General features: G+C 47.4%; 5 protein-coding genes across 6 annotated transcripts in view; 3 read left to right on the top strand and 2 right to left on the bottom strand.

Annotated features, from left to right (window-relative positions):
- Positions 1 to 24,804, top strand: part of LOC119129646 (C-type mannose receptor 2-like) — a 902,042-nt gene that overhangs the window by 764,515 nt on the left and 112,723 nt on the right. The gene's annotated exons all lie outside the window — the stretch shown is intronic.
- Positions 4,003 to 12,463, bottom strand: tesk1 (testis associated actin remodelling kinase 1). Of its 2 annotated transcripts, none has more exons than XM_037260312.1 (10): positions 12,142 to 12,463; positions 11,069 to 11,369; positions 10,151 to 10,272; positions 10,031 to 10,079; positions 9,808 to 9,954; positions 9,667 to 9,749; positions 6,572 to 6,662; positions 6,043 to 6,126; positions 5,858 to 5,944; positions 4,003 to 5,786 (listed from the first exon to the last, which is right to left on the bottom strand). In XM_037260312.1, exons 2-10 carry the CDS (start codon positions 11,264 to 11,266, stop codon positions 4,869 to 4,871), a joined length of 1,779 nt encoding a protein of 592 aa, XP_037116207.1. In that variant the 5' UTR covers positions 11,267 to 11,369; positions 12,142 to 12,463; the 3' UTR covers positions 4,003 to 4,868. The 2 variants fall into 2 exon arrangements, with proteins under 2 accessions (XP_037116207.1, XP_037116206.1); XM_037260311.1 differs by having other exon boundaries at positions 12,151 to 12,462.
- On the top strand, positions 13,417 to 17,359 carry faah2b (fatty acid amide hydrolase 2b). Its single transcript, XM_037260330.1, has 11 exons — positions 13,417 to 13,672; positions 13,816 to 13,898; positions 14,300 to 14,436; positions 14,743 to 14,952; positions 15,167 to 15,286; positions 15,373 to 15,508; positions 15,578 to 15,695; positions 15,781 to 15,900; positions 15,985 to 16,096; positions 16,159 to 16,347; positions 16,409 to 17,359. The coding sequence occupies exons 1-11, from the start codon at positions 13,487 to 13,489 to the stop codon at positions 16,603 to 16,605; spliced, it is 1,608 nt and encodes a 535-aa protein (XP_037116225.1). The 5' UTR covers positions 13,417 to 13,486; the 3' UTR covers positions 16,606 to 17,359.
- nelfa (negative elongation factor complex member A) lies at positions 17,470 to 21,918 on the bottom strand. The gene is made up of 11 exons (XM_037260328.1): positions 21,674 to 21,918; positions 20,641 to 20,812; positions 20,387 to 20,548; positions 20,235 to 20,324; positions 20,001 to 20,128; positions 19,818 to 19,887; positions 19,656 to 19,744; positions 19,106 to 19,214; positions 18,727 to 19,040; positions 18,565 to 18,664; positions 17,470 to 17,807 (listed from the first exon to the last, which is right to left on the bottom strand). Exons 1-11 carry the CDS (start codon positions 21,881 to 21,883, stop codon positions 17,623 to 17,625), a joined length of 1,629 nt encoding a protein of 542 aa, XP_037116223.1. The 5' UTR covers positions 21,884 to 21,918; the 3' UTR covers positions 17,470 to 17,622.
- c10h4orf48 (chromosome 10 C4orf48 homolog) lies at positions 22,391 to 24,205 on the top strand. The gene is made up of 4 exons (XM_037260517.1): positions 22,391 to 22,540; positions 22,607 to 22,734; positions 23,185 to 23,273; positions 23,760 to 24,205. Exons 2-4 carry the CDS (start codon positions 22,614 to 22,616, stop codon positions 23,826 to 23,828), a joined length of 279 nt encoding a protein of 92 aa, XP_037116412.1. The 5' UTR covers positions 22,391 to 22,540; positions 22,607 to 22,613; the 3' UTR covers positions 23,829 to 24,205.

Here is a 24,804-nt window from a genome sequence, read left to right as displayed (position 1 = left end):
TATGACCCATAACACTTTCTTTAACTTTTCTAATGAACTGTGAGCGGGATTGCATTGCTTTGCTGCTAGTGGATTTCCTGTCCTTCGATGATCATCAATAAAGCACAATATTGTTGAAGTGTATTGCGGCAGTTTGGACGGTCTGAGCACATTGTGTCGCACTGTTGTCACCATACGATCCGATGGCGCCGTCTGCTGGATACAAGAGGAGGTACTGAGTCAAACTGCTATAATCAGCCTTTCCCAAACTAAGGCGCATATTTTACAGGAGACAAAAAACTCACGGCACCAGTTACGCCCATTTTACTTTCTAAAACCGTCGATGTAACTTGAATGATTCTCGCGGCGTTTTCACGTGTGGTTTTTTTTTTTGTCTCTTAGGCATAAATGCCACCGTGTGTGGTTGTTCCAGTCCTTTTGGGGTAAGAAGCGCTACATGCAAATTTCTTTGGTAAAAATATGATTTTGAATTTCCTCCAAAAGGTAGCTATTAGTGTTGGCTCGTGAGTGAACGATTCGTTCAAAGGAACGAATCTTTTCAGTGAACGAATCACAGTCATATGAACGTTCTTTTTTCAGTTCATATGACTTCAACCAGTAGGTGTCGGTAATGCGCATTGAAGCTGGTGCCACCTCGCCGTAAAACAAAACGAAGAAGAAAATGACGTAACTTCCCGTTCACGAACGAGTCGAGAATTGCATTTCCCGTTCACTAACTGAACGGATCTGTGAGTGATTTGCATTTCCAGTTCATCGCGAGAACGGATCAGTGAGGGAACGAATCCTGACTTTCCCGTTCGCGAACGAGTCATTGGTTGAACTGCCTTCCTTCCCGTGCATCAACGGATCACTCAGTGAACGTGTTGCGTCTCCCTCCTGGCGTGAACTATGGAAGCCAGAATGTAGATTTACGAGTTGCCATGGAAAGGAAGAACCACTCACTAAAACACTTCTTTTATGCACGTTTACTCCAAGCTAACGGCTAACTTTATTGCGCCGTTATGCAACAACGGGGAGATTATGCTTCTCTTTGGGTAATCTTGATTTTATAACACTTATAGTAGTTTTTAAATAACGTGTATGCATATATATGCCTAAATATTGTTATCCAATATATTTACTGCAATTTCACATTAGATTGCTGCTTTGAAATGGACTTTTATTATTATTATTATTTTAATAAACATTTGTTAAAACTTGTCTGGTGTTTTATTCCTTGTTTTTATACTCGCCAATCAAAACATAAAATTCAGACATTTGGTTAACTGCTTTATATGACAATATGTATGTGTTTTACGTTGTTATGAGTTGGTGTCCCCCCAAGATAACAAATGTCGGCATAACGACATTTTTTTTCAACCTTTTATTCAAACACAAACACATTCGGTATAATAACATCATCAACTACAATCCAACAAATGCAAAATTAAAACATGAATGTCAGCATAACGTGTGTCGGCTGGCATAGCAGCAACGCTATCTGTCACTCGTGAATCTTCGCGAACGAACCTGAAAATGGTGGTGTACCTAATAGAGTGTCCAAATGACGTCACAGATCAAACAGCCAATCAGAAAGTGGGGGTGAGGGCGGGTGTGGCACTTTTCACTTTCACTTAAGCTTTTTCCCTAATGAATTGGCCTGTTATTAGGAACATCTGAAAATGGCGGTGTACCTAATGGAGTGTCCGAATGACGTCACAGCTCAAACAGCCAATCAGAAAGTGGGGGTGAGGGCGGGTGTGGCACTTTTCACTTAAACCAGGGGTGTCGACCTCCAGTCATCGAGGGGCCGCGTTCCAATATGTTTTCCAAGTTACCCTCGTTAAACACACCTGCGTGAAAAGATTTTGGTCATTTTCACGTTCTGCAGGAGCTAAAACTTTTCACGCAGGTGTACTTAACGAGGGAATCTTGGAAAACATGTTGGAATGCGGCCCCGAGGACTAGAGCTTGACACCTGTGACCTTTGACCATGATATTTCCCTAATAAAATGGCCTGTTATTAGGTACACTTGAAAATGGCGGTGTACCTAATGGAGTGTCTGTGTGATTCCCTCGTTAAGTGCACCTGCGTGAAAAGTTTTAGCTCCTGCAGAACGTGAAAATGACCAAAATCTTTTCACGCAGGTGTGTTTAACGAGGGTAACTTGGAAAACATATTGGAACGCGGCCCCGAGGACTACAGCTTGACACCTGTGACCTTTGACCATGATATTTCCCTAATAAAATGGCCTGTTATTAGTTACACTTGAAAATGGCGGTGTACCTAATGGAGTGTCCGTGTGATTCCCTCGTTAAGCGCACCTGCGTGAAAAGTTTTAGCTCCTGCAGAACGTGAAAATGGCTAAAACTTTTCACGCAGGTGTGTTTAACGAGGGTAACTTGGAAAACATATTGGAACGCGGCCCCCGAGGACTAGAGCTTGACACGTGTGACCTTTGACCATGATATTTCCCTAATAAAGTGGCCTGTTATTAGGTACACTTGAAAATGGCGGTGTACCTAATGGAGTGTCCGTGTGATTCCCTCGTTAAGTGCACCTGCGTGAAAAGTTTTAGCTCCCGCAGAACGTGAAAATGACCAAAATCTTTTCACGCAGGTGTGTTTAACGAGGGTAACTTGGAAAACATATTGGAACGCGGCCCGAGGACTGCAGCTTGACACCTGTGACCTTTGACCATGATATTTCCCTAATAAAGTGGCCTGTTATTAGGTACACTTGAAAATGGCGGTGTACCTAATAGTGTCCGTGTGATTCCCTCGTTAAGTGCACCTGCGTGAAAAGTTTTAGCTCCTGCAGAACGTGAAAATGGCTAAAACTTTTCACGCAGGTGTGTTTAACGAGGGTAACTTGGATAACATATTGGAACGCGGCCCCCGAGGACTAGAGCTTGACACGTGTGACCTTTGACCATGATATTTCCCTAATAAAGTGGCCTGTTATTAGGTACACTTGAAAATGGCGGTGTACCTAATGGAGTGTCCGTGTGATTCCCTCGTTAAGCGCACCTGCGTGAAAAGTTTTAGCTCCTGCAGAACGTGAAAATGGCTAAAACTTTTCACGCAGGTGTGTTTAACGAGGGTAACTTGGATAACATATTGGAACGCGGCCCCCGAGGACTAGAGCTTGACACGTGTGACCTTTGACCATGATATTTCCCTAATAAAGTGGCCTGTTATTAGGTACACTTGAAAATGGCGGTGTACCTAATGGAGTGTCCATTTGACATCACAGATCAAACAGCCAATCAGAAAGTGGGGGTGAGAGCGGGTGTGGCACTTCACTTTCCGTGAAGCTCTGACCATGATTTTTGATAATTTGATTTATAAAAAAAAAAAAAAAAATCAGTGTGTGCGCGGGGGGTGGGGGGGGGGGACGATTCGTTGAACGATTCGTTTGAACGAGTCTTTTGAGTGAACTGATTCTAAAGATTCAGTTCACTTAATAGTTGCTCTTATTTATTCATTGCTCTTATTTATTCATTGTATGTGCCTTCTTATTTTTACTTTTTTGTATTGTTTACTTGAATGTGTAATATGTCTTGTCACCGTGGGATTGTAGGAAACGCAATTTCGATCTCTTTGTATGTCTTGACATGTGAAGAAATTGACAATAAAGCAGACTTTGACTTTGACTACTAGCTATAGCCCCATCTGCTACTCAAAAATTCGACTGCATCTTGTTGTCATGGGCAACGTAAGATGGCTTCCCTCTGACTTCATCGCGCCACGCTGCACTGATCCCGTCGGCGGATAGCGTCCCCTTGTGGCCAGATGTCACATGTTCCTCTTTTTCAAATGACCAATTAAAAAAAACAAGACTATGTATAGAAAAGCTTTATAGCTAGCTAGATAGATAGATATAGTCCAGGGGTATAGTAAGACTTTTTGTAAAAAAAAATATATATAAATATATAGACCTGTGCTACAGCGAGTGAATCTCTATGACCCTTGAACACAGTAGCAAAACATGACAACACAACAGACACACAAAACACAGCATTCTATATATATTCCTTTAATTCAACTTTTTTTCATTTTTTTTTTTAAATTAAATAAGAATATGAACAGCTTGTAAGCGGGTCTCGGACCGTTCATTCCCTTGAAAATTTCAATCACAGCAGGAATTCAGTTGAAGTGCTTCAAGTGGCAATCTCTAGTGCCAATACAGACTGAAGAGCAACAAAAATAGCCTAAACAGTAGGCATACACGCACGCGCACACACACACGCACACACACACACACGCACACACACACAGTGCACCATACAACTTAACTTAAGACTTAACAGCACCAAATATCCCCAAAATAGGATTGTTGCGACAATAATACTAAGCTTGACATTCCTCGTTGAAATCGGTGGTTTTGCATCGTGCGACGACTTTTCATGCTGGACAGGTCAGATGGGGAGGAGGCGGAAGGGGGGGGTCTGGTTTACCATCGACCCAGCAGAGGGCGGCAGGCAAGCAAAACCCAAGCAAAGACCCGAGCCCATGTGGAAGCATTCTGGTGTCAAGGAAATTTCGACAGAGCTTAGACACCACCTTGTGGCATCTGGATGCAATTGCTGGGGTTACATCAATTTTGGGGGGGATTTTTACTGGCAGGGTTTACAGATTTAGGCTTGAAAATTGCAAAGCTTTCATGGAAATTAATAGAATAAAGCAGAAACTTAACACAAAAAACAAATCATGGTAGAAATGCTAAACATGACACTTAAAATGACTTAATTCCCATGCAAAGTTTACAATTTGAAATTCACCAAATGGTTGCCGTAAATGTATGGAAAGGTCTCCACCCTTCTGCAACCTTCCACTTTATATTGCTGCGTTAAAATCTGTGCAAATTCCAAAGGTGCCTGCTGCCTTTATTTGGGCTCTCGGTGGGCTGCGCCGGCCGGCGAGGGCGAGGCCGGCAGACTCTTGGGACACAGCAGCCCACGGGAAGCGGTGCGGTCCCTGTTCAGGTTCTTGTAGACATTCCGGTGCGGCGCGCGGAGACACGCCGAAGGGAAGCGAAGGCCCGCCAGGCAGCACGCCGGACACGAGATGGCCTCGTCGTGGTCCAGGGACTGGCCGTCGGCCTCGCTGGGAGGTGAGCAGCAACCGTTGTTGTTGATTCCGGCGGGGGCGGCGCTCCAGACCAAAGGTCCGCTCAGGATCACTTTGCTGTTGTCCAAACGCGGCCAGCCGTTAGCGAAGGTCTGGGAAGGGGTGGAGGTGCGAGTCGGGGGGGAGGACAGTTTGGAGTACGAAGACGAGCTGTCCAGAGTATCCGGCGAGCTGGTGCAGTCCATCGGCACAATCTCGCCCTTCTCTTGATCCGGGGACAGGGGTTCCGCACACTGAGGAAGCCCAGAGTCCCAGTCGCTGTGCATCTCGCAGTCGCACGGGCGGGCCAAAAGGTAGGGCTGCGGCGTGCACGGCAGCGAGTGGCAGCGCCGCTGGCGACCTGGCACCAGCTCACAGCAGAGTCGCGGGTCAGGCAGCGGGGGCAAGGCGAAAGTGAGGGAGATGACAGACTTGCTGGGGGTGTCGTACAGCTTGATCTTGCCACCTTTGAGGTCGTCGCGGCGCGAGAAGGGGTTGACCCGCATTGGCGTCGACTCGGCGGCGGGTCGTAGCATGTCCGACTTGCTGCGGGAGAGGCGGACGTCCGGCGACGGGACCGAGGAGCGTCTGCGCGGGGGGCCGGCGGCCGGTGACCGCTCGGCGGTCGGCGCGGCGTCCGTTCGCTCCAGGTCGACGGCGATCTGGGAGAAAGACGGACGCAGCTTGGGGCTCATCTGGTGGGACGGACAAAAACACAGTCAGAGCCGGTCAGGCCTGGGACGGCGAGAGTGTCGCCTTTGCGTACATTACAGCAGACGATGGCCAGATTTAAGAAGTGGGCGGGGCAGTCGCTGACCATCTGCGTGAAAGCCTCCACGTGCAGGCCAAAGTCCTGCGGGGAGAAAAAAAAAAAAATTCCTGAATTCTCATCTCCAGTAGAAACAGACGTCATTAAAAACAACTCAAGAGGAAATATGGAAATGACTGTACCTCGGTGCGTGGTAAGAAGTCAGGGTCTGCCTTTATCCTGGCAATGACCTCACACAAAATGATGCCGTACGCAAACACGTCCACCTACACAGACCAACAAAGCACTTTTAAAATAAAATAAAAAAACAACAAAACAAATTCTCTCTACATATGTATCCCGTATTTCCCAGACTATGAGCCGCTACTTTTTGCACGAGCTTATCGTCCAGTGTGGCTTATTATGGGTTTAATGATTTAAGTGACATTGGAAGAGGATTTGTTTAGGTAATACAGGTAATTATAGAGGTAAGGTTATTGGTACTGTTTCGTACTTACTTATAATTCCCAACCGGAACCCTAGTTTGAAACCCTAGCTTTAATTTGACCTCGTTCGGAAAAGAAAATCTCAAAAATTCAATATATTTTAAAATAAATTTAAATGTTTGTTTTTTTTAAAACAAATTTTAAAAAGTTTTTTTTTTTAAATAAATTAAACAACTTTTTAAAAATAAATTCAAATAGTTTTTTAAAATACATTTTTAGTATTTACCTTCTCATTGTACAGCTCACCGTGGAGTACCTCTGGTGCCATCCAGTAGGGGGAACCCACCACAGCCAAAGGTTCCTGGTTTGAGTCTCCACTATGCCCAAACAAAACAAAACAAAAGTTCAATACAAAGCTGGTAGGGGTGTAACGATTCATCGATACACATCGATTAATCGATATAATGCTCTACGATTTATTGGCATCGATGCTAAACGTAAACATCGATTTATATCGCCGTGTTTGACCTCGGACATTAGACGCGACTTTATTTTGAAATCCAGTTCATTGTTGCTTGCTTCCTCTTTCCGGGAGCAGTACGCGGCGTGCTGTGTTGTGAGCAGAGCAGGCACGTGAAAGGGGAGCCGACAACTACGCGGCTCCTGGGCTGGTGCTATGGCTAGTGTCCAAGAAGACGAGGAAATTCGCTCCCCTTTGGGCTTCAAGTCATTCGTTTGGAAGCACTTTGTAATTTCGTAAATAAAGAGTTTGCAGTACCTTGTTGATTTTGCGTATGAATTGTTATAAATCAGGATATTGTTCTATATCGATCGTAGAGCACTATATCGTGATGTATCGTGAATGAATCACAGCAGGCTTTAAGATATCGGCGAATATCGTATCGTGTTCTTTGTATCGATATGATATCGTATCGTTACAAAACCCGCGATTTACACCCCTAGTTTGTAACCCTAAGCTTGGTTTAAAACCCTAGTCGGAAACCCTAACCCTAGCTTGAAACCCTAATTAGCAATGGCAAAACTCCTTGGAAACCCTGGTCGGAAACCCTAACCCTAGTTTTGAAAGCCTAGTTAGAAACCCTAATCTTAGAAACCCTAAAAGTAGTTTGAAACCCTCGTTGGAAACCCTAACAGCTTTAAAACCTAGTTTGTAACCCTAACCTTTGTTTAAAACCCTAGTCGGAAACCCTAACCCTAGTTTGAAACCCTAAATAGCAATGGCAAAACTCCTTGGAAACCCTGGTCGGAAACCCTAACCCTCGTTTTGAAAGCCTAGTTAGAAATCCTAATCTTAGAAACCCTAAAAGTGGTTTGAAACCCTCGTTGGAAACCCTAACCCTAGCTTTAAAACCTAGTTTGAAACCCTAACCTTGGTTTAAAACCCTAGTCGGAAACCCTGAGCCTAGTTTGAAACCCTAATTAGCGATGGCAAAACTCCTTGGAAACCCTAGTCGGAAACCCTAACCCTAGTTTTGAAAGCCTAGTTAGAAACCCTAACTCTAGTTTTGAAAGCCTAGTTAGTAACCCTAACCCTAACCCTAACCCTAGTTTTGAAAGCCTAGTTAGAAACCCTAATCCCAACCCTAACCCTAACCCTAACTTTGGAAACCCTAGTCGAAAACCCTAACCCTAGTTTTGAAAGCCTAGTTAGAAACCCCAATCTTAGAAACCCTAAAAGTAGTTTGAAACCCTCGTTGGAAACCCTAACCCTAGCTTTAAAACCTAGTTTGAAACCCTAACTTTGGTTTAAAACCCTAGTCGGAAACCCTGAGCCTAGTTTGAAACCCTAATTAGCGATGGCAAAACTCCTTGGTAACCCTAGTCGGAAACCCTAACCCTAGTTTTGAAAGCCTAGTTAGAAACCCTAACCCTAACTCTAGTTTTGAAAGCCTAGTTAGTAACCCTAACCTTAACTCTAACTCTAACCCTAACTCTAAATCTAACCCTAACCCTAGTTTTGAAAGCCTAGTTAGAAACCCCAACCCTAATCCTAACCCTAATTTTGGAAACCCTAGTCGAAAACCCTAACCCTAGTTTTGAAAGCCTAGTTAGAAATAAATAGTTCAGTAATGCACTTTAAAGTCAATGGTATTACAAAAAAAGAAAGAATATTCATTTTTCTTTACTTATATGAGAAAAAATATAGGAATTCGATAAAGTTCAGTGTTAAAATAAGCACTTTGTATACTACAATACTCTTGTAATTTCCTAAATAAAGAGTTTGCAGTACCTTGTTGATTTTGCGTATGAATTGTTATAAATCAGGATATTGTTCTATATTTTTTATTTAAAAAAAAAAAAAAAAAATCAAAATATCGATCGTGGAGCACTATATCGTGATGTATCGTGAATGAATCACAGCAGGCTTTAAGATATCGGCAATAATCGTATCGTGGTCCTTTGTATCGATATGATATCGTATCGTGACAAAACCCGCGATTTACACCCCTAAAAGCTGGGAATAACCATCACGTTTTTGGGTCACTCTGTGAGAGCACTGCGCAACTGCGAGCTTAAGAAATAGGGAAGGAAAAACACTGGCGACAAGCAATTTCTCGGCACTTCACTTTTTTCCACACCCGGACAAAAGAACCCCTCGTATGAATTGATCACAAAGTGGCGCTCGTTGCAACGGCCATGTTGTCATTCTGGACTGTTTTTTTGAGGGGCAAAAAAAAAAGACTTGTATTTGGGCAAAATCAGAATAAAGTGGGGAAAAAGCTGTGACCATTTTCTCCATCGCTCTTGGTGCTACTTCTGAAAGCTTCCATCAACAGGAGTAGTAAGGAGCCACAAGAGGCAGACTGCAATACTTTGACCTTATTTGGAGTCATTAGATTCCACGTCCCCTCCCACGCAAACACGCCAGCCGCGTCAACAGCTGAGGTCCGAAGTGGCCCCACAGTATGTGTGTGTGTTTGTGAATTTTTTTAAATGACACATTTACTGCACATTTAGAAGAAAAGGAGAAAATTAAGTTTGAAATCAATTCTTCCTCGTGAATTTTGGGTTCAGGGGGTTGAGCAAGGCGAGCGGCCACCACGTGTGGAAGTGCAGCCGCAGTGCGAAAAAACTGCCACTCGATTCCATCCTGCTGCTCCCCCATTGCGCAAACATGCGTCAATAAAATAGGCCACGTCTATACCAGCGTCTCCGCAAGAAAGACAGAAGAGGGCCGTTCACTTCCTTGTTTAGTGGGGGGGGGAGGGGGTCAACAGGCACGTGAAGATAGGCAAGATAAGAAGGACGTGAATGAATGCACTTTTATGGAGGGCAAGGCTTGGACCATTCGCACACTTTACACTCACTAACGCACGCACACTCAAGTCAACACACACAGTCACTCTCCATCAGCCGTACCTGTAATCGGGTATTTTCTCAGCCAAGCCAAAGTCTCCCACCACGGCAGAGCAGACGGCGCCTTCCCAGCGCACCAGGCAGTTCTGAAAGAAGCCAAATCGGAGCGGCTGCCTTTGAGAAGACGGCCGCGTCGGCACTCACCTTGGAGGTGAGGTCTCGGTGGAAGATGCCCTTGGCGTGCAGGTAGCGCAGGCCGCGGGCGATGTCCAGCGCCAGGGCCAGCCGCGCGCCCCACGGAAGCGGCACGTCGCTGTCCAGCAGCTGCTCCAGGTTGCCGCCGTTGATGTACTGCAGCAGAGGAGGACGTGAGCCCTGAGCTCCCGTCCAAAGAGTGGCGAGCGCACACGCCCGGCCGCTTCCCTACCTCGGTCAGCGCGTGGAGTTGACCCTCGTGGACGCACACGCCGATGAAGCTGAGGGGGAAGGCGGCGGCGTGGCGTCAGGCAAGCGCCGTGCAAAAAGATGCAGAGTCGACGACAATCACCTGAGGATGTTGGGGTGCGACAGTCTGTTCATCAGCTGGACCTCCCTGAGCATGTTGGCCCGGTTGCTGGCCAGGATGTTCATCTTGAGCGCCATCACCTGGCCAGACACGCGATGCTGCACCTGCGCGTCGCCATTTTGCATACGTTAGAGCGCTGGCAAAGCGCTTCAAGTGAACCCAAATACGCACACCTTGCTCGCACACACACGTACGACGCAACACGTCTCGCACACTCTGGCCTGAGGCAGTGACACAATTGCAACACTTCACAAAATGTCTCTTACAACAAATGGCTATTGGCTATAAAGTGTGGGGTTCCCCAGGGGTCAATCCTGGAACCCTTGTTGTTCAATCTGGACGTGCTTCTTAAATACAGACATACAGTTTGAGCAGCGCAGTGTTGGGATTCGTACTTTTTTAAAAGTGCATTTAGCCTGTATTTATCCTCAATCGTCGAACTGGGCCAGTTATTTTTGTTAGCTTTACGTGAGGGAGCGCCTTTCCCAGAAATCGAGCCATAACGTCATCCGTGTCAAAATGATAGAGGCTTTGACGACACGCAACGGGGCAAATATTGCAAGATTGTAAATACCGACACCTCGTGCGCTCGCCTTGCCGCTCGGTCTGCCAGTGAAGGCGCTGACATTTGCCTGCTCGCTTTGCTATTCAAAGATGAGCAACGCTTGAGGGACTGGGCCTCTGTAATGGGGTCTGTCTAATGGCACATCCTTTAGAGGACAATTGCATGGCGAGTCATCCATCCGTTCCTCTTCTATCGGGCTTGGACTGGATCGGGTCGCCCCTGTGCTGTAGCCTTCCCCGGCTGACTTTGGCAACTCGAATCGTGCTTGCAGTTTGCATGGGCTAGTTCCAAATGCTGCTTGCATGGTTACCATGGACACAACTGGAGGACCTTACCTTGAACACCTCGGAAAAGTACCCGGCGCCGATCTTCTCGCAGCTGAAGTCGTCCAACCGGGCCAGGCTGGACACGGCGCTGCGCAGGGCCCGGTAGGAGGATGGCCGAGTCCGGTTGGAGCCGTGCACGCTGTGCATGGGCGGCTCCGTTTCAGCCTCCGGTTCGGCTTCCGGCTCCATCCGCTCCATCCGCTCCATCGTAGGACAGAAGCAGGAGTGCAGTTTCACAATTTGGTTGGGCTCAGGTTAAGACGCGCCATGACAGCTGCCCTCTGCGGTTGCGGCCCGGTCCAGTGGAGTGCTGCAAGACGTAAAAGTCGGTCAACTGAACGACTAAGCAAGAACGACATGAAACATCAGATCAAGTGGGCATCTTGACATCAAGCGCGTATTCTCCATTTCCCATCTCAATGAAAATCAACAACTTCAACATTCGCATGAAGATGCCAGCAAAGATGGCAGCAAATAGAAGCCGCAGAACTCACTTAAACATAGCGATTCGGTTCCAAGATCCCACAAAGTGGTGTTAAAGCACTAATTTTGTCCAAATGAAGCTCCTCAGCATTTGATCCAGTGTTAGTTTCACAAATAGGCAACATTAATTTAGCACCCCGCCCTGCCCCTTGAAAAAATAGTCATCTCATTAAATAATGGCTTATAGTTAGTAACGTAAACAATAGTAACGATGTACGTACGTACATTTGAAAAATGCTACGGTGCTCTTAAATATTGCCCTCCATTTGCTTTCGCAAGTACAACATCCGTAGAACATTTCACATATGTACACTGGACAGTATTTATAAAAAAAAAATTAAAAGAAAAGCGATTGTGTAGTCGCTGTTATCTGCACTCTGCAGATTGTTAGCAGCGGCCGCATTTGGCGCGCACGCGCAGATACAGACACACTTTCAAATTGATCCAAATCGGTGAGGGTGATCGGATTGATTGGACGAAGCAGCACCTTCGTTCCCCCCCTCCCGACTTGCTAGTCAATTGCGGAGCCCGGTTACCTCTCAACGTAAACTGCGACGGAAACGGCCTGGTCAGCGAGGCGGCGCGTGCATGTAACGTACCCCACTTACCCGCAAGAAAATCAATTCCAAGGACGTCGTTGCACCGATGTTAGCTCACGGCAGTGTCCCCGTCCCTTGCTGTCGTCCATGCGAAGGCCGCGGAGGTCGCTCGGCCCCGTTTGGTGTGGCGTCGTTTGCACACGAGGAGGGGAGCGCCGGCTTTTACGGAGGGGGTGGAGCTGTTGCTCACGTGACCCCCACACCCCCTCAAAGTTAATGTTACCTGCACGCTTGAATTGCAACACGTCGGTCGGAAATGCGTTAAAAGCGAATTAAATTATTATTTCTGCCACGGCGCTTGTTTGTATATGAAGGCGCTTAGTGTGTTTGCTTTGGTGCCACTTCCGGGTAGGAGAGCTGCTGCTCACGTGATCACATACGGGTAAGAACGGAACCGTCCTTTTTTACGTTCCTTTACGACATGTATGATATAAAAAATTTGTTTTCCTTAGATTTTTTTTGGAGGGCTGTTTTCATTTTTGTATACATATATAGTTTTTTCCACGATGGATATAAAAAAAAAAGCAATTAAAATTTATTTTTTGCGGTAGGTTGTATCCATTTTGGGGGGGGGGGGTTAATTTTGTGTTTTGGAATATTTTTTTAACGATAAAACTTTTTTTAGGTTTAGATTTTTCAAACAAAAATTTGGACGGAAAAAAAATACATGCTGCTATCTTGTGGCATTTGGGAGGACTGGTACGATGTTGAGGGTTAAAACGTTTCATTCAGACATAAATAGTGCTTTGCCACATCTTGTGTCATCTCGGGGCCAAGCAAATACGTTGAAGCGAGAAGCTTCGGTTTGGCAAAAGTTGTGCTCTGCCGCCATCTATACTTCAGTTCAATTCAGTGTTTCGGAATTTTGATTGGGCAAAGGCGCATATTTTCTCATGAACTTCCTGCCGTCTCGTGGAAAAGCCTTAAATTGTTCTGCCTATTACTGGCATAAGAAGAGGAAAAGGGGAAAACGTCTTCTAAAAATCCCAAATGAATCCCCAGTTGACGTTTTCCTTCTTGAAAGGTTCCCCTTCTTAGGTCAGGTGGTTAAATATTTGTACAACTTCGGTTGGCGACGAGACAAGTCCAGCTTAACCTTGAATTTTATTGCCACTTGCCCAAAGTCAGCTGATAGGCTCCAGCACTTCGAAATCAGCAGCAGATATTTTAATTTGTAAACGCGACAACTGTATTTGAGTTGCGCTGTTTCCGGTGTCACCGAGCGACGCTAAGGTGACGTCACAAGCCATAGCAACGCTCAACGCTGATTGGCTCGTTACTTGATTCTGAACGTGCTGGTGAGTATGCGTCCGTCCAGCCGGTCTTACTTGACTCAGCTGACAGCATGACTCTGAGTACAACCGAACGGCTCCAGAAATGGCTCTTCGACGCCTTCTTGATCCTCTGCTTCGCCTTATATCGCTTCGTGTATTCCCGAACCACCGAGACTAGGAGGAGGGTCCCACCGCTCGATAACCCGCTCCTTTGCGTGTCTGCGACGCAACTCGCTGGGAGAATTCGACGACGAGAGGTAAACACTGAGTGGGTTCGAGTCTCGGTTCTGGTGGTGGATAACAATCGAGCCATCAGTCCAAATGTCATATGAAATCTGGCCTAGTCTTAAAACTGTTAGATTAATTTTCCACCAACCCGAACGCATCTTTGTGCGTACAGGTGTCCAGTGTGGAGGTGGTGCAGGCTTACGTCGACCGCATCCAGCAAGTCAACCCATTGGTGAACGCTGTGGTCAAAGACAGGCACGGTTCTTCAAACACCTCTCCCAAGGAGCTACACACGTCTTTGCTAAATCCCGATTTAGGCATAGAATAGATTCCGTCAACATGCACGGGTCGGGTCGGACTGAATTTTCGATAACTGATTAACTTCATCTTGCATACCACATATCCTCAAAAGTTAATTCTAAATCTTATGAATAACATGAGCTTTTCTTTGGTATGCTTAACACTTACAACAATAAAAATATGAATTGGATGCAGAACATTTGACTGTTTTAAAATATTTTCTGCAGGGAAGGAAATGTTCGAATGCCATTACGAAATCTATGTTGTGAACGCTTATCATCCGATGACTCAATTGGGATCAATTCATAACGTTTGGTTCCACGATAAAGTATTTTTTTTTCAATTTCACCATCCAGGTTCTCTGCCGCGCTCCAGGAAGCGGCGCAAGTTGACAAACTGATTGATGAGGAACCGGGAGGTGAGGAGGTGCTGGCCGATCGGCTGCCTTTCCTCGGCGTGCCGCTCTCGGTCAAAGGGTCCTTCGGTCTCCAAGGTAACGTGTTGTTTTTAATGCCTGACAGAAACGTTCAGGTTAACTCTTAAAAAAAAAAAAAAAAAAAAAAACATGCTCTACCTAGATTTTTTAAAATTTATTTTTACATCAATGTGTTTTTTCTACAATTAGCTTAAAAATTAGCGGCAAGAACAAACAAGAAAGAAGGGAAAACGCTTAGATTGTAAAACAAATACTGTTCTTTCTTCACTGTTTATTTCTGCTTTAATCCTTCATGCGTAATATAATTCAGTGTGCTGTCATGAATGTTTGACTTATTACGTAACCTTTGCTCTTCGCTCAAAGGTATGCCCCACAACACCGGCATCGTGTGCATGCGAGGAAGGGTGGCGGCGGGCGACGCGCCGCCCGTGGCGTTGCTCAAGCGGGCGGGCGCCATCCCGCTGGGCGTCACCAACACCAGCGAGGGCTGCATGTGGTTAGAGTCGCATAACCACCTCTACGGCATCACTCGCAACCCCTACGACCTGGAGAGGATGCCGGGGGGGAGCTCCGGTCGGTGGCCTTTTTATTCTCCTCAAATTTCGAGCGCACCTTCGCGAGGCTCAGGTTTTCTATTTGCACACATTACATCGAGTTAACGCTGAAAGGGTTTTTCCATCCGGTCGCAATCAATTACAATTCCAGTGCCGTAGTTACGCTGTATTCAATTCACCAACCGTCTCACAAAAATGTCTATTCGATGTTCGCCGGCTACCCTGTCCAAAAGGTGGCGAGGGCAGCTTGCTGGGCGCCGCCGGCGCCGTTATCGGCCTGGGCTCCGACATCGGCGGCAGCATCCGCTTGCCGTGCTTCTTCAACGGGATATTCGGCCACAAACCCACACCAGGTAAGACAAGGCTCTCTGAGGCTCCCGTCCGTTTGTAGGATTTAATTGTGCGTGTGCGGCTCACGATTGTCTCACCTCACTCACAGGTGTGGTGTCCAACGATAACCAGTACCCGCCGTACTCGGGCAGACATGAAGAGTACGCCAGCTCGGGGCCTATGTGCCGCTACGCCGAGGACCTGCTGCCTATGCTGAAAATCATGGCGGGGCCAAACGCAGCTATGTGAGCTGCCGAACCGGAGCGCTGGCAACCGGTGTCGGCCCGCCGGCTCGCTGACATCTTTTGCGGCAGGTTGTCCCTGGACGAGAAGGTGGAGCTGAAAAAACTGCGTTTTTTTACCACCCCTGACGACGGCGGTTCTCCTCTGACGTTCCCCGTCAGCCAAGAACTCAGACAAATCCAGAAGCAGGCGAGTCAAAACGTCCGCGTCGTAAAGATCAAAATCTCGCCTCGACTTCAATGCGTGTTCGGGACACGTCTCACCTCTCTGTCAGGTGGTGGAGCGTCTCAAAGCGGAACTCGGGGTGTCGGTCCAAGAAGTACGCTTCCCCGAGCTGCGCTACAGCTTTCGCATCTGGGACGCTTTCATGGCTCTTCCCGACAAAGAGGGCAAGGTGCGAGGCGATGCCGGCCGGCCGGCCGCCGCGCATGTCGCATCGCTCGCCCGCCCGCCGAATTACCGCCATTCTCTCCCGCAGCCTCCGGTTCCGTTCGCCGACGAGTTGGGAGAGCCGGGCCGGCCGATCTGGCCCATATGGGAGGCGGTGAAAAGCCTCGTAGGAAAATCCCACCACACCGTGGCCGCCATTGGTGAGCGTCAACAACTGCGTGAGGTGCTTCCAAACTGCAACTCAAAATGTTGACCTGTGCAGGTCTGGCCATTTTGGAGAAGATGTCTTCGCCCACACCGTCCTCCTTCCTTGTGGGCTTGAAGGAGAAGCTACAGAAGGATGTGGACCAGCTGTTGGGAAGCGACGGTGTGCTTCTTTACCCGACGCATCCCAGGGTGGCCCCAAAACATCACCACGCGCTCTTTCAACCGCTTGACTTCGCCTACACCGGTACGCAGTGACGCCGACGATCCGTCGCCTCGCCTAACTACGCCTTTGCCTCCTTCCTCAGGCATCTTCAATATTCTGGGCCTGCCGGTCACCCAGTGCCCCTTGGGTCTGAACGAGGAGGGTCTGCCCATGGGCGTGCAGGTAGTGAGCGGGAAGCTGCAGGATCGGCTGCCGCTGGCCTTGGCGCTCTACCTGGAGAAGGCCTTCGGAGGCTGGAGAGAGCCTCCCTCCAACAGCCGCCGGATGAAGATGATCTAGGCCCTGGTTGCCAGGGACGCTCGGGGAAAACAGCCACTTCCCCGTCAGATTTGACATTTCCCCTCCACTAGTTTTAGAAATGTTCACAGATCAGGGTGGACTGAAACGGTAGACAGGGACTGCAACTAGTAGGAAGCTAGAGGAGGGAGCAGCTTTAGCCGGGGTTATTAGCGCTTAGCCTGGTTGTTAGCTATGAAAAATCAACCTGTTTCATTTGAAGTGGAACGAGATGATGCTTGGGAGTCGGTGGTTGCTTTATATTTACAGTTTTTAGGGGGAGCGATGAGTCAAAATGTTCTGGCTTTTTGCGGCAATGCTTCAATCGAGTGGCTTGGGCTGTTTTCTATCCTTTCTAACATTTGAGACCTTTTAAGCGATTGTGGCGCTGATAGTTCCAAGTTACATTGTCATGTTAACACAAGACCTTGATTTTGTGTACATTTCTGCCAAATGTTCAAACAGATCTCAAGTTACAAATTTACAGAGGTGGTGACAAACTTTAATCTGCTTAGCTCTTTACACATGAGCTCATCTTTGTGTCAATTTCCTCAGAGCGTGTGCGCAGTGAGTTCTTCAGTTCTCGGAACACAGATTGAGCGCTATAGCTGTTCTTTTTTTCTTTCCGTTAAGCTGTCAAACTGGATCTGTTGCCTTCGTAATCCATTTTATGATGTTTGCGTGAATGTTAATCAACCATCGGGACTTGTGTGCCACAAATCACACAAATGAAAAGATTTCAAAACCAAGGTCTTAACAGTCGGTGTCATTCTATTTTATTTCCTTTAGTCCGGGGGGGAAAAAAGAAATGGGGGTGGGCGACGAAAAACGGCACCATCGTTATCCGCTAGGCGCGTTGCGAAAAAGTCCCGCTGTGACCAAAACTAAATGAGAAGGCCAAACGAATGAAACTATATTCTGCACGTGCGCAGGAGGAACGACCTTCTCTCCCCGGGTGCTCGTTTCGGCCCAAACGGCAACTTGTGAATGTGATCGAGTGGAGTCCACCTGTGGTACCTCTCAGGAGGTGTTGGTGATGGGCTTGTACTTTTTCAGTCGGGTCCATTGACCCGTGGAATAGTTCATTTCGAAAACGGTGTCCACCAGCATGGTGGTGCTGCCCGTGCCGTCCGCTTTGGGCAACACCTCGGTGTGCTCGCTCAGCTTGATCTGGATGACGTCCCCCTGCTCCGGGCATGGGTTCTCTACAAGACAAAAGATTTCATGATTTCATAACAGTGAGTATTTATTGCCCCCCCCCCCACACACACACACACTTTCAACATTCAAACATATTTGAACACTCAAACATTGCTAGTAGGAAAGCAATGACAGTCTTGGTAAGCGCCGTGCGCTGGGACTACCAATAGATGGCAGTAGAGTGCAGAGTTCCATACTCATGTACTAATCGTGTGTGAAGTTTCATGTTTTCACAAATGTTAATAAGACCATCAGAATCCCCATAATTTTTTAGCATACAGTATTTTGCTAGATCAACAAAGTTGGACAAAATTAAACACTTTGATTAGATTTCTTTATCATGACAGTCATAAATAAAGCACGTAGGGTTTCAAGACAAATATGAAAAAATGAAAAACTGACTTATGAGACCTCTCGGTTGCGTCCGACAGCAACAACGTTTCGAGAAAACTCACAAACTCTCTGTTTTAGCATCACAAAGGCCTAAATGAGTCAGAGGAATTATTAAGTAAATCTGGTTAATTAACCACAAACAGAAAAAACACCAAAGAATCATTTCCTGTAGCCAGTAGGTGGCGCTACCACCACACAGAACTTTAATTGGCCACCTTTCTGTTAGTTTTAACATATGGCGATGGAAACCTTTTTGTAGGTCGCGGGATGTTATATATAACCAAGACATTTTTATAGATTGAGGTGAAAGGTACAACCAGGGCTGCTTTTTATTTTTTTTTGGCGCCAACCAACAACCAACCAACGTACCTCTGGATCCCGCCATGAATCCCAAGATAAGGGCCTTCTCTGGTCTGGTCACCTTGTTGGCCGTCTTGAACATCTCCTGAGCTGCATACATCTGGTCCCTCTGTAAAATACAAACTTTGCTTCAATATGCGAGTCGCAGTCAACACACAAGTGACGCCGTACCGTCAGCGAGAGATTCTTCTTGGGCTGAGGTTGCGGAGGCGTGGGCGTCTGAGGCGCGGCTGGGTGCTGAGCGGGCGTCTCGGGTTGGCCGGCGGTGGCGGCCGCCGCCGGCCCGTTGCTGGCCGGCGTGGAGGCCGGTGTGCTGGGAGAGGCGGGGGTGGCCGGGTTGGCCGCCGTGCCGGCATTGTACATGGGTGTCCTCTGCTTGTACTGGGCCGGGAGCGCGGCGGCGGGGGCGCCTGCGCCCGCCGCCACCGGCTCCTCGGCCTGTCGAGCCGACTGCAGCGCGTCCCAGCCGGACCCGGCCGCGTTCGCTTTGGGCGAGATCGGACAGCGCGGTGAGCGAGGGTACTGCTTCGGCGAAAGAAGGATGGCTCACCTGGCTGAGCCTCGGAGCTGGGAATGTAGGAGGAGGAAGGAACCATGCTGGGCGTGGCCGGAAGGTAGCTGGTCGACGGCAGCGGGTTCTCGTTCAGCGCCCCGAGTTTCTGCGAAAGAAAATGAGCTTGACGGCTACCTCTTTTGATTCACACAATCAAGAATATGCAGGTGCCACAAAATGAGAAATAAAGGCTGCCCCCCACTTGCCCATGTTAAATATTTACTTCAGCACTTTTTACACAAATGACCATATTTTAACACAAAAGAGTGCGTGGAAAATATCAAACATATGTTACGCCGTGTGCATGTTGGCCTTTTGATCAACCAAATGACAAAAACATAGAAAACATGTATCGCTATCAATGCCTCAGTAAAGCCGGCGACATTTGCGGCTCGTGTCGGTCGGGTGTGCGGGCAAACCAACTTCAATCATTCATTTAATTTTTTAGCTGTGCACCAAAATGGCCGTTCCTCTGCAGCAGTCTCGACTATCGACCAAGCATCTGCGTCTGTCTGCGTAAAAACCGCAAAGGTTCAGATCCAAGTACCTGTGCGGAGACGAGGCCCGCGGCATAATCGGGTGTCGTGTTCTCCACCACCGCTTCTTCTTTGGCCGCTTTCTCTTCTGCTTCCGCGTCTACAAAAAAAGGAAGGCGTGAGGCACCAGCCGTTCCAGTCTCGTGAAACTTGACTCGGACTGCGGCGCTTACCCAAAGTTTTCCGACGCCTTTTGGCTTCCCTTCCGGCTCCCACCATGTTGAGCTCTTTGATGTCCAGCAGCTGCAAAGCAGAATGCAATCCTCGGGATGAGGCCTTGGACCACGGAGCCCGACCTCGATGCGAACAATAGGTGCTCGCCGGCCCGCGCGTTGGCAACGACGGTAGCGCGATACCTTGACCCCGCGCTCCTTGCGCAGGGGCGTGCGCACTGGTGCGATGGCCGCTCGGTTGCTGGGGGGGCTGAACATGCTCGGAGCCGTGGGGCTGCGAAATGGGGCCTTGGGAATCCCCTTGAGAGGGGCTACAATGAATTCAAACAAATCAATGAGTCCCAGTAGGTGGCCGAGGGATATTTGGCTTTTGGATTACCCAACGACCCAAATGGCCCAGAGCGAGGCAACACTTACTGGTAGTGTCAATCTTTTTGACCAAGCCTCTCCCTTTGGCATGGAAAGGCACCCCGGCAGTCTTCTTCAGCTGCTGTGCCGTCTCTGTGGCTGGAAAAGACAAAAGCAGTTTGGCGCCACCGCGCTTTGGCAAGCAAGAAAAGACGACTTACATTTCTGCAACAGCTCGGCTCGGAGGGTGGCGCTCTTGGGCTTCCTCTTCAGCTGGAAATGTTTCACGGGGGGCGTGAGGGGTCCTACCAGCGTGGTCAGCGCGCTCTTGTTCAGGTACTGGCATTCCAAGGGAAGCATGGCGGACGCCTCGCACTCCGCAACTACGCCGGCATGCCAAGAGAGAGACATTCAATATTGAACAAAAGAAATCTTGCACCAAAAAAATCCATTTGCAAGCAAGCCTTTCTCTTACCTTTCTCCCTGAGCTCGCCAAGGATGTCTTGCACGTTTGGATTCTGTTCCTCCAAATCCAGATTGAGGGAGCCTGTCTCCGGGAAGGACTTGAGAATGTCTGCGACCATCAGCACCCACGGCTCAGAGTCCACCGTGGCCAGCTGGATTATCTCGGAGAGAGCCTCCTTCATCTGGCAAGCACAAAAAAAAAAAAACCATTTAGACTTCTTTCATCAACTAACTCAATATTGGAAAAAATTCTAGTGGCGTACGCGTAACATGAATAACATTTAGTGTTGTAGTGACATGAAATCTACTGTGAATGATACATTATGACGTGGAATTATTTTCTATGGAGTTGTTGTTCTTCCTGAAACAAAACATCATCCAATTTTCAATATCGCTTGTGTGCGTGGTACTCCGGTTGAAGCGACCATTCCAAACAGTCTGGGCATTGGGGAGAAAGTTCAGATCAACTTTCAAACTCTTTGTGTGTCTTGGCATGTGAAGAAATTGACAATAAAGCAGATTTTGACTTTTTGAAATACTGAAATCAAAGTTTGAAAAGAAACTGAAAAAGAAAAGAAGCAGGCGTGAGATTCCACTCATTTAAAACGCGTGCCTCGGCGCAATAAAGGCTGGGAAACAAGATTCCAGGGACGGTACCGCCCCCTCGGTTCTGTTTTTCCCCCCAGTCCGTCAATTTGTCTGAACGAGAACCGCAGACGTTCGGTGATAAAACGCCCACAACTGGTGGATGGGGTCGACCTCAGGTGCGCGGAAAGTACTGGCTGCCTCAGTAAGAGGAGGACGCGTCGCGTTTTCGGTTTAAATTCGCTGGTTCTCGTCTCGTCATCGTCCTCTGTGTCGGAAGCTAGCGTGCTAATGCTAAAGCAGCCGACTAGTGTTTTTGCAGCGCGCCGAAGGACAATAGCGACGACGCGTTCGGGAGACGGGAGTCAAGGTAGAGCAGCTTCTTCCCCTTTGAAGACAACTTGGCCGAGGATAAGTGCGAGGGAACGGTGTACGAGATGTTGCTGGAGGTCGCCCACCTCGTCCACGGTCCGCCGGGGGAGATGCAGCATCCCGAGGAGCAACTTGAGCTTGACGGGCGGCGACAAAGTCGAGAAGCAAAGGCGAATGTTGTCGATGACGGACACGGTGAGGAGCGACGCGATGCTCGGCGGCGTCCACAGCTCGTCCGTAGAGCCCAGTTTGTTGTGAAGCCACAGGCCAGTGTCGCTGTCCTTCATCGACGCCATCTTGGAAAAAGAAGTGTTTTGAGTTCGGGCATTTTAATGGACTACTAAGAGAACGACAGTCAGGACCCCGCCCACGTCTGCGTGGAGGCCGTTGAACAGCATTGAAAGAAAGATAAAATTGGAAGGAAAAAAAAAAGTATAAAGATCAAAATATATATGTTTGCACTATTTCTCATTATTGTTATGTTACAACGTGTCGGGAAACTTCACTTTATTTAATAACGTTGTGTGTGCGTGCGCGCGCGCGAACACATTTAAAGTGTGCGTGTGTGTGTGCGTCTATTGATAGACAGACAGCTATTTAAGAAAGACAGATATTTAAGAAATTTTAATTTTGCACTTGTAATTTTCGAATTTACTTGAATCAGTACTTCGACTTTTAGCAATGTTATTTTTACAAGCATCTTTTAGTTATTTGCTATTTGCCTTTCTTTACATTAGAACAGAATGGATCATTGTGTTGTTTTTTCCTCACCGTTTCTGTATGGACGGTGTTGATTCACAGGTCCGATCATCTCAATTTTTAGTTTGAGGTCCTGCGGTTTTGCCCTCTAGCCGAGCCATGCGCATGCGCACGGCTCGCCTCATCAATAACATCTCCACGAGCATTTGGCACTGACCTGGTGTTCCCAAAAACAAAACGTCGACAGATTCGGGGTAGGTAAACGGAGCTCGCGTTATCGTTGGCTGCGTGCAAAGAATAAGCAAAATCCACACGCGTAGGTATTGGATGATGGCATCTGGAGGTATGATGCAGGCAGCGATGCTCCTGTTGGTGGCCCAGCTCGTCCTCTGCCGCGGTGGTGCTGCGGATGCGGACCGGGAGACGGGGACAGTCATCCCCGCGGAAAGTAGGTGCCCGATCTGTTTGGGTCCCGATGGCGAGCCAGTTCCGACTAATAACCCTTTACGACGGATTTCCGTTCATACGTCATAAACCGTATTTTTATTTTATTTTACGTAACGTAAGTCGGAAGGCATCGTCGTCCATGTCACTAAGTTACAGTTAAATATCTATCTAGATCTTGGAAAACCAACAAATAAATCAAAAGACGCGGTACGGTGATTGACTGAGCGCGCCTGCTTTTGCCTTGCAACGACGTCATTTTTAGCTGCCACTTACCTAGGCCAATGCAGTGGTAAAGTCATGATCATATGTTTGTATGAGAAACACTTCTCAGCTCGCAATGTCTCATATGTACGCCCCCCTCCCCCCAAGCGACATGTCAGTGATTTGGCTGATGACTATTGAGGATGAGCTAAATGTGGGAATAATGAAGGGATGGCGTCTCTTTTTGCAGGTCGCCCTTGCGTCGACTGCCATGCGTTTGAGTTCATGCAGAGAGCCCTGCAGGATCTCAAAAAGACTGCTTTCAACTTGGACGCCAGGGTATGGGGCCTATTTTCATTCCTGCCGTGAGATTGCTTCTGAATGAATCGGTAGTACAGTTGAAAAGACCAACGCTTTTTAGTAAAATGAGCTACGAGTGGCAAAAGTTCTCTGAAATTGCATTCCTCAGTATTGACAGGAGAACAACCGGTAAAAGTTGAAGCACTGATTCAACTTCTGGCTCATTTCAAGCCACACACATTCAAAGCCACAGATGTAGAATGTGAAGACGGCAACTCCGACTGGACAAAAATACACCTGCGCATTTTTTATTGATATTATCCTTTTCATAAGATTGTCATATTTATCCAACCACCCGACAGGTAAAACAAATTTGTAATATATTTAATAGTTGTCGCACAACACTTGATATGCAATGAGTGATCACATTGCGTGTCAGGTTATAGGTAAGCTAGCGTTAGCTTGCTTATGCTATCAGAAGAACGTAACTCTCCTTACTGTGCGTATGCTGTTTTTGCGGCGCAGACCGAGTCGCTGGTGCTGAGGGCGGAGAGGAGGGCTCTTTGTGACTGCATGCCCAGCTCGCTGCGCTGAATCCTCAGAAGGTCCACGACTCTTTCAAAATACTCATGTACAGCAACTTTTGACTCCTAAGCCGCGGACACTTTATTTTAAGCTCTTCCCATATCCATAGACCAGTTTGCTTGGAAATCTGAAACACAAAACGTGGATATGAATGACCAGTTTTTGTTTGTTTTCAGTGAGAAGACTTGAGAGAATCCACTCATATTTGTTGGGCTTTTTTTAGCACAGTACTGTAGCATGAAATCACAGCACCTTTTTGTAAGCGTAAAGTGTATGGATAGAATTTTAGGTGACGTAAATATTGACACGTAACAAGCGTTTATCCACAAATGTGACAAGTGAATAAGTTCTTGGTGGTGTATACGGGGGGGGGGGGGGGGGGGTCGGAAAAATAAAATGTGCGTACCTACTGTTTTGCATTTGAATGTTTTATATTCGTGGGCGAGAAGTGTTATTTGAAGAAATAGACTCCTCACTGGCGGAAAGAAACTCTGTCAGAGATGTCCTCTAGTGGCCGGAAGAAACCTCTACATTTTTCATCAACATCAGAATCGCTTTTATTGTCGTTGTACACGGTACATCGAAATTTAAGCGCTGCTCCCTTTGGTGAAAAAAAAAAGCGAATTCAATAAAAAAGCATTTAGAGCACACAAGTTAAAATGTAAAAAGGATGTAAAATTTATTGTAATAATGACTTGAGCACTGCGTGCATAGATTAATGGTTATGTGATCGTTCTTGTCCTGCGCTAATTTGTCCTCCTGGTGTGAGGACTCAAAAGAAGAGCGTCCCGGTCAAATGCGCAAACGGCTGTGTGTGTGTGTGTCTGGTTGTGTGTGTCTGCGCTTGCTTCTGTGTGAAACATTCTTTGAGAGAGAAAAAAAAAGTGATTTTAGTGAGTTGGCCTTGAATCACATGGATCTCTCCCACACACGCACATACATGCTGTCGTAGGCGGTGCTTGCCTGGGTTGCTGTCTGTGGGCTG

Source organism: Syngnathus acus, chromosome 10, assembly GCF_901709675.1.
Source record: "Syngnathus acus chromosome 10, fSynAcu1.2, whole genome shotgun sequence".
NCBI lineage: Eukaryota > Metazoa > Chordata > Actinopteri > Syngnathiformes > Syngnathidae > Syngnathus > Syngnathus acus.
This window is presented reverse-complemented; position numbering and strand designations above follow the sequence as displayed.

Coding starts and splice junctions, on each gene's coding strand:
- tesk1 (XM_037260312.1), bottom strand. CDS start 11,266: ATGGAGCGGATGGAGCGGATGGAGCCGGAAGCCGAACCGGAGGCTGAA. Junction 10,273..11,068: donor ACTTTTCCGAGGTGTTCAAG/GTAAGGTCCTCC, acceptor GGCGACGCGCAG/GTGCAGCATCGCGTGTCTGG. Junction 5,945..6,042: donor ACTTCTTACCACGCACCGAG/GTACAGTCATTT, acceptor TTCTCCCCGCAG/GACTTTGGCCTGCACGTGGA.
- faah2b (XM_037260330.1), top strand. CDS start 13,487: ATGACTCTGAGTACAACCGAACGGCTCCAGAAATGGCTCTTCGACGCC. Junction 14,437..14,742: donor AGGGTCCTTCGGTCTCCAAG/GTAACGTGTTGT, acceptor CTTCGCTCAAAG/GTATGCCCCACAACACCGGC. Junction 16,348..16,408: donor GCTTGACTTCGCCTACACCG/GTACGCAGTGAC, acceptor CTCCTTCCTCAG/GCATCTTCAATATTCTGGGC.
- nelfa (XM_037260328.1), bottom strand. CDS start 21,883: ATGGCGTCGATGAAGGACAGCGACACTGGCCTGTGGCTTCACAACAAA. Junction 19,041..19,105: donor CAGCTCCGAGGCTCAGCCAG/GTGAGCCATCCT, acceptor TCTCGCCCAAAG/CGAACGCGGCCGGGTCCGGC. Junction 18,665..18,726: donor AGAAGAATCTCTCGCTGACG/GTACGGCGTCAC, acceptor TGTATTTTACAG/AGGGACCAGATGTATGCAGC.
- c10h4orf48 (XM_037260517.1), top strand. CDS start 22,614: ATGATGGCATCTGGAGGTATGATGCAGGCAGCGATGCTCCTGTTGGTG. Junction 22,735..23,184: donor GACAGTCATCCCCGCGGAAA/GTAGGTGCCCGA, acceptor CTCTTTTTGCAG/GTCGCCCTTGCGTCGACTGC. Junction 23,274..23,759: donor CTTTCAACTTGGACGCCAGG/GTATGGGGCCTA, acceptor TTTGCGGCGCAG/ACCGAGTCGCTGGTGCTGAG.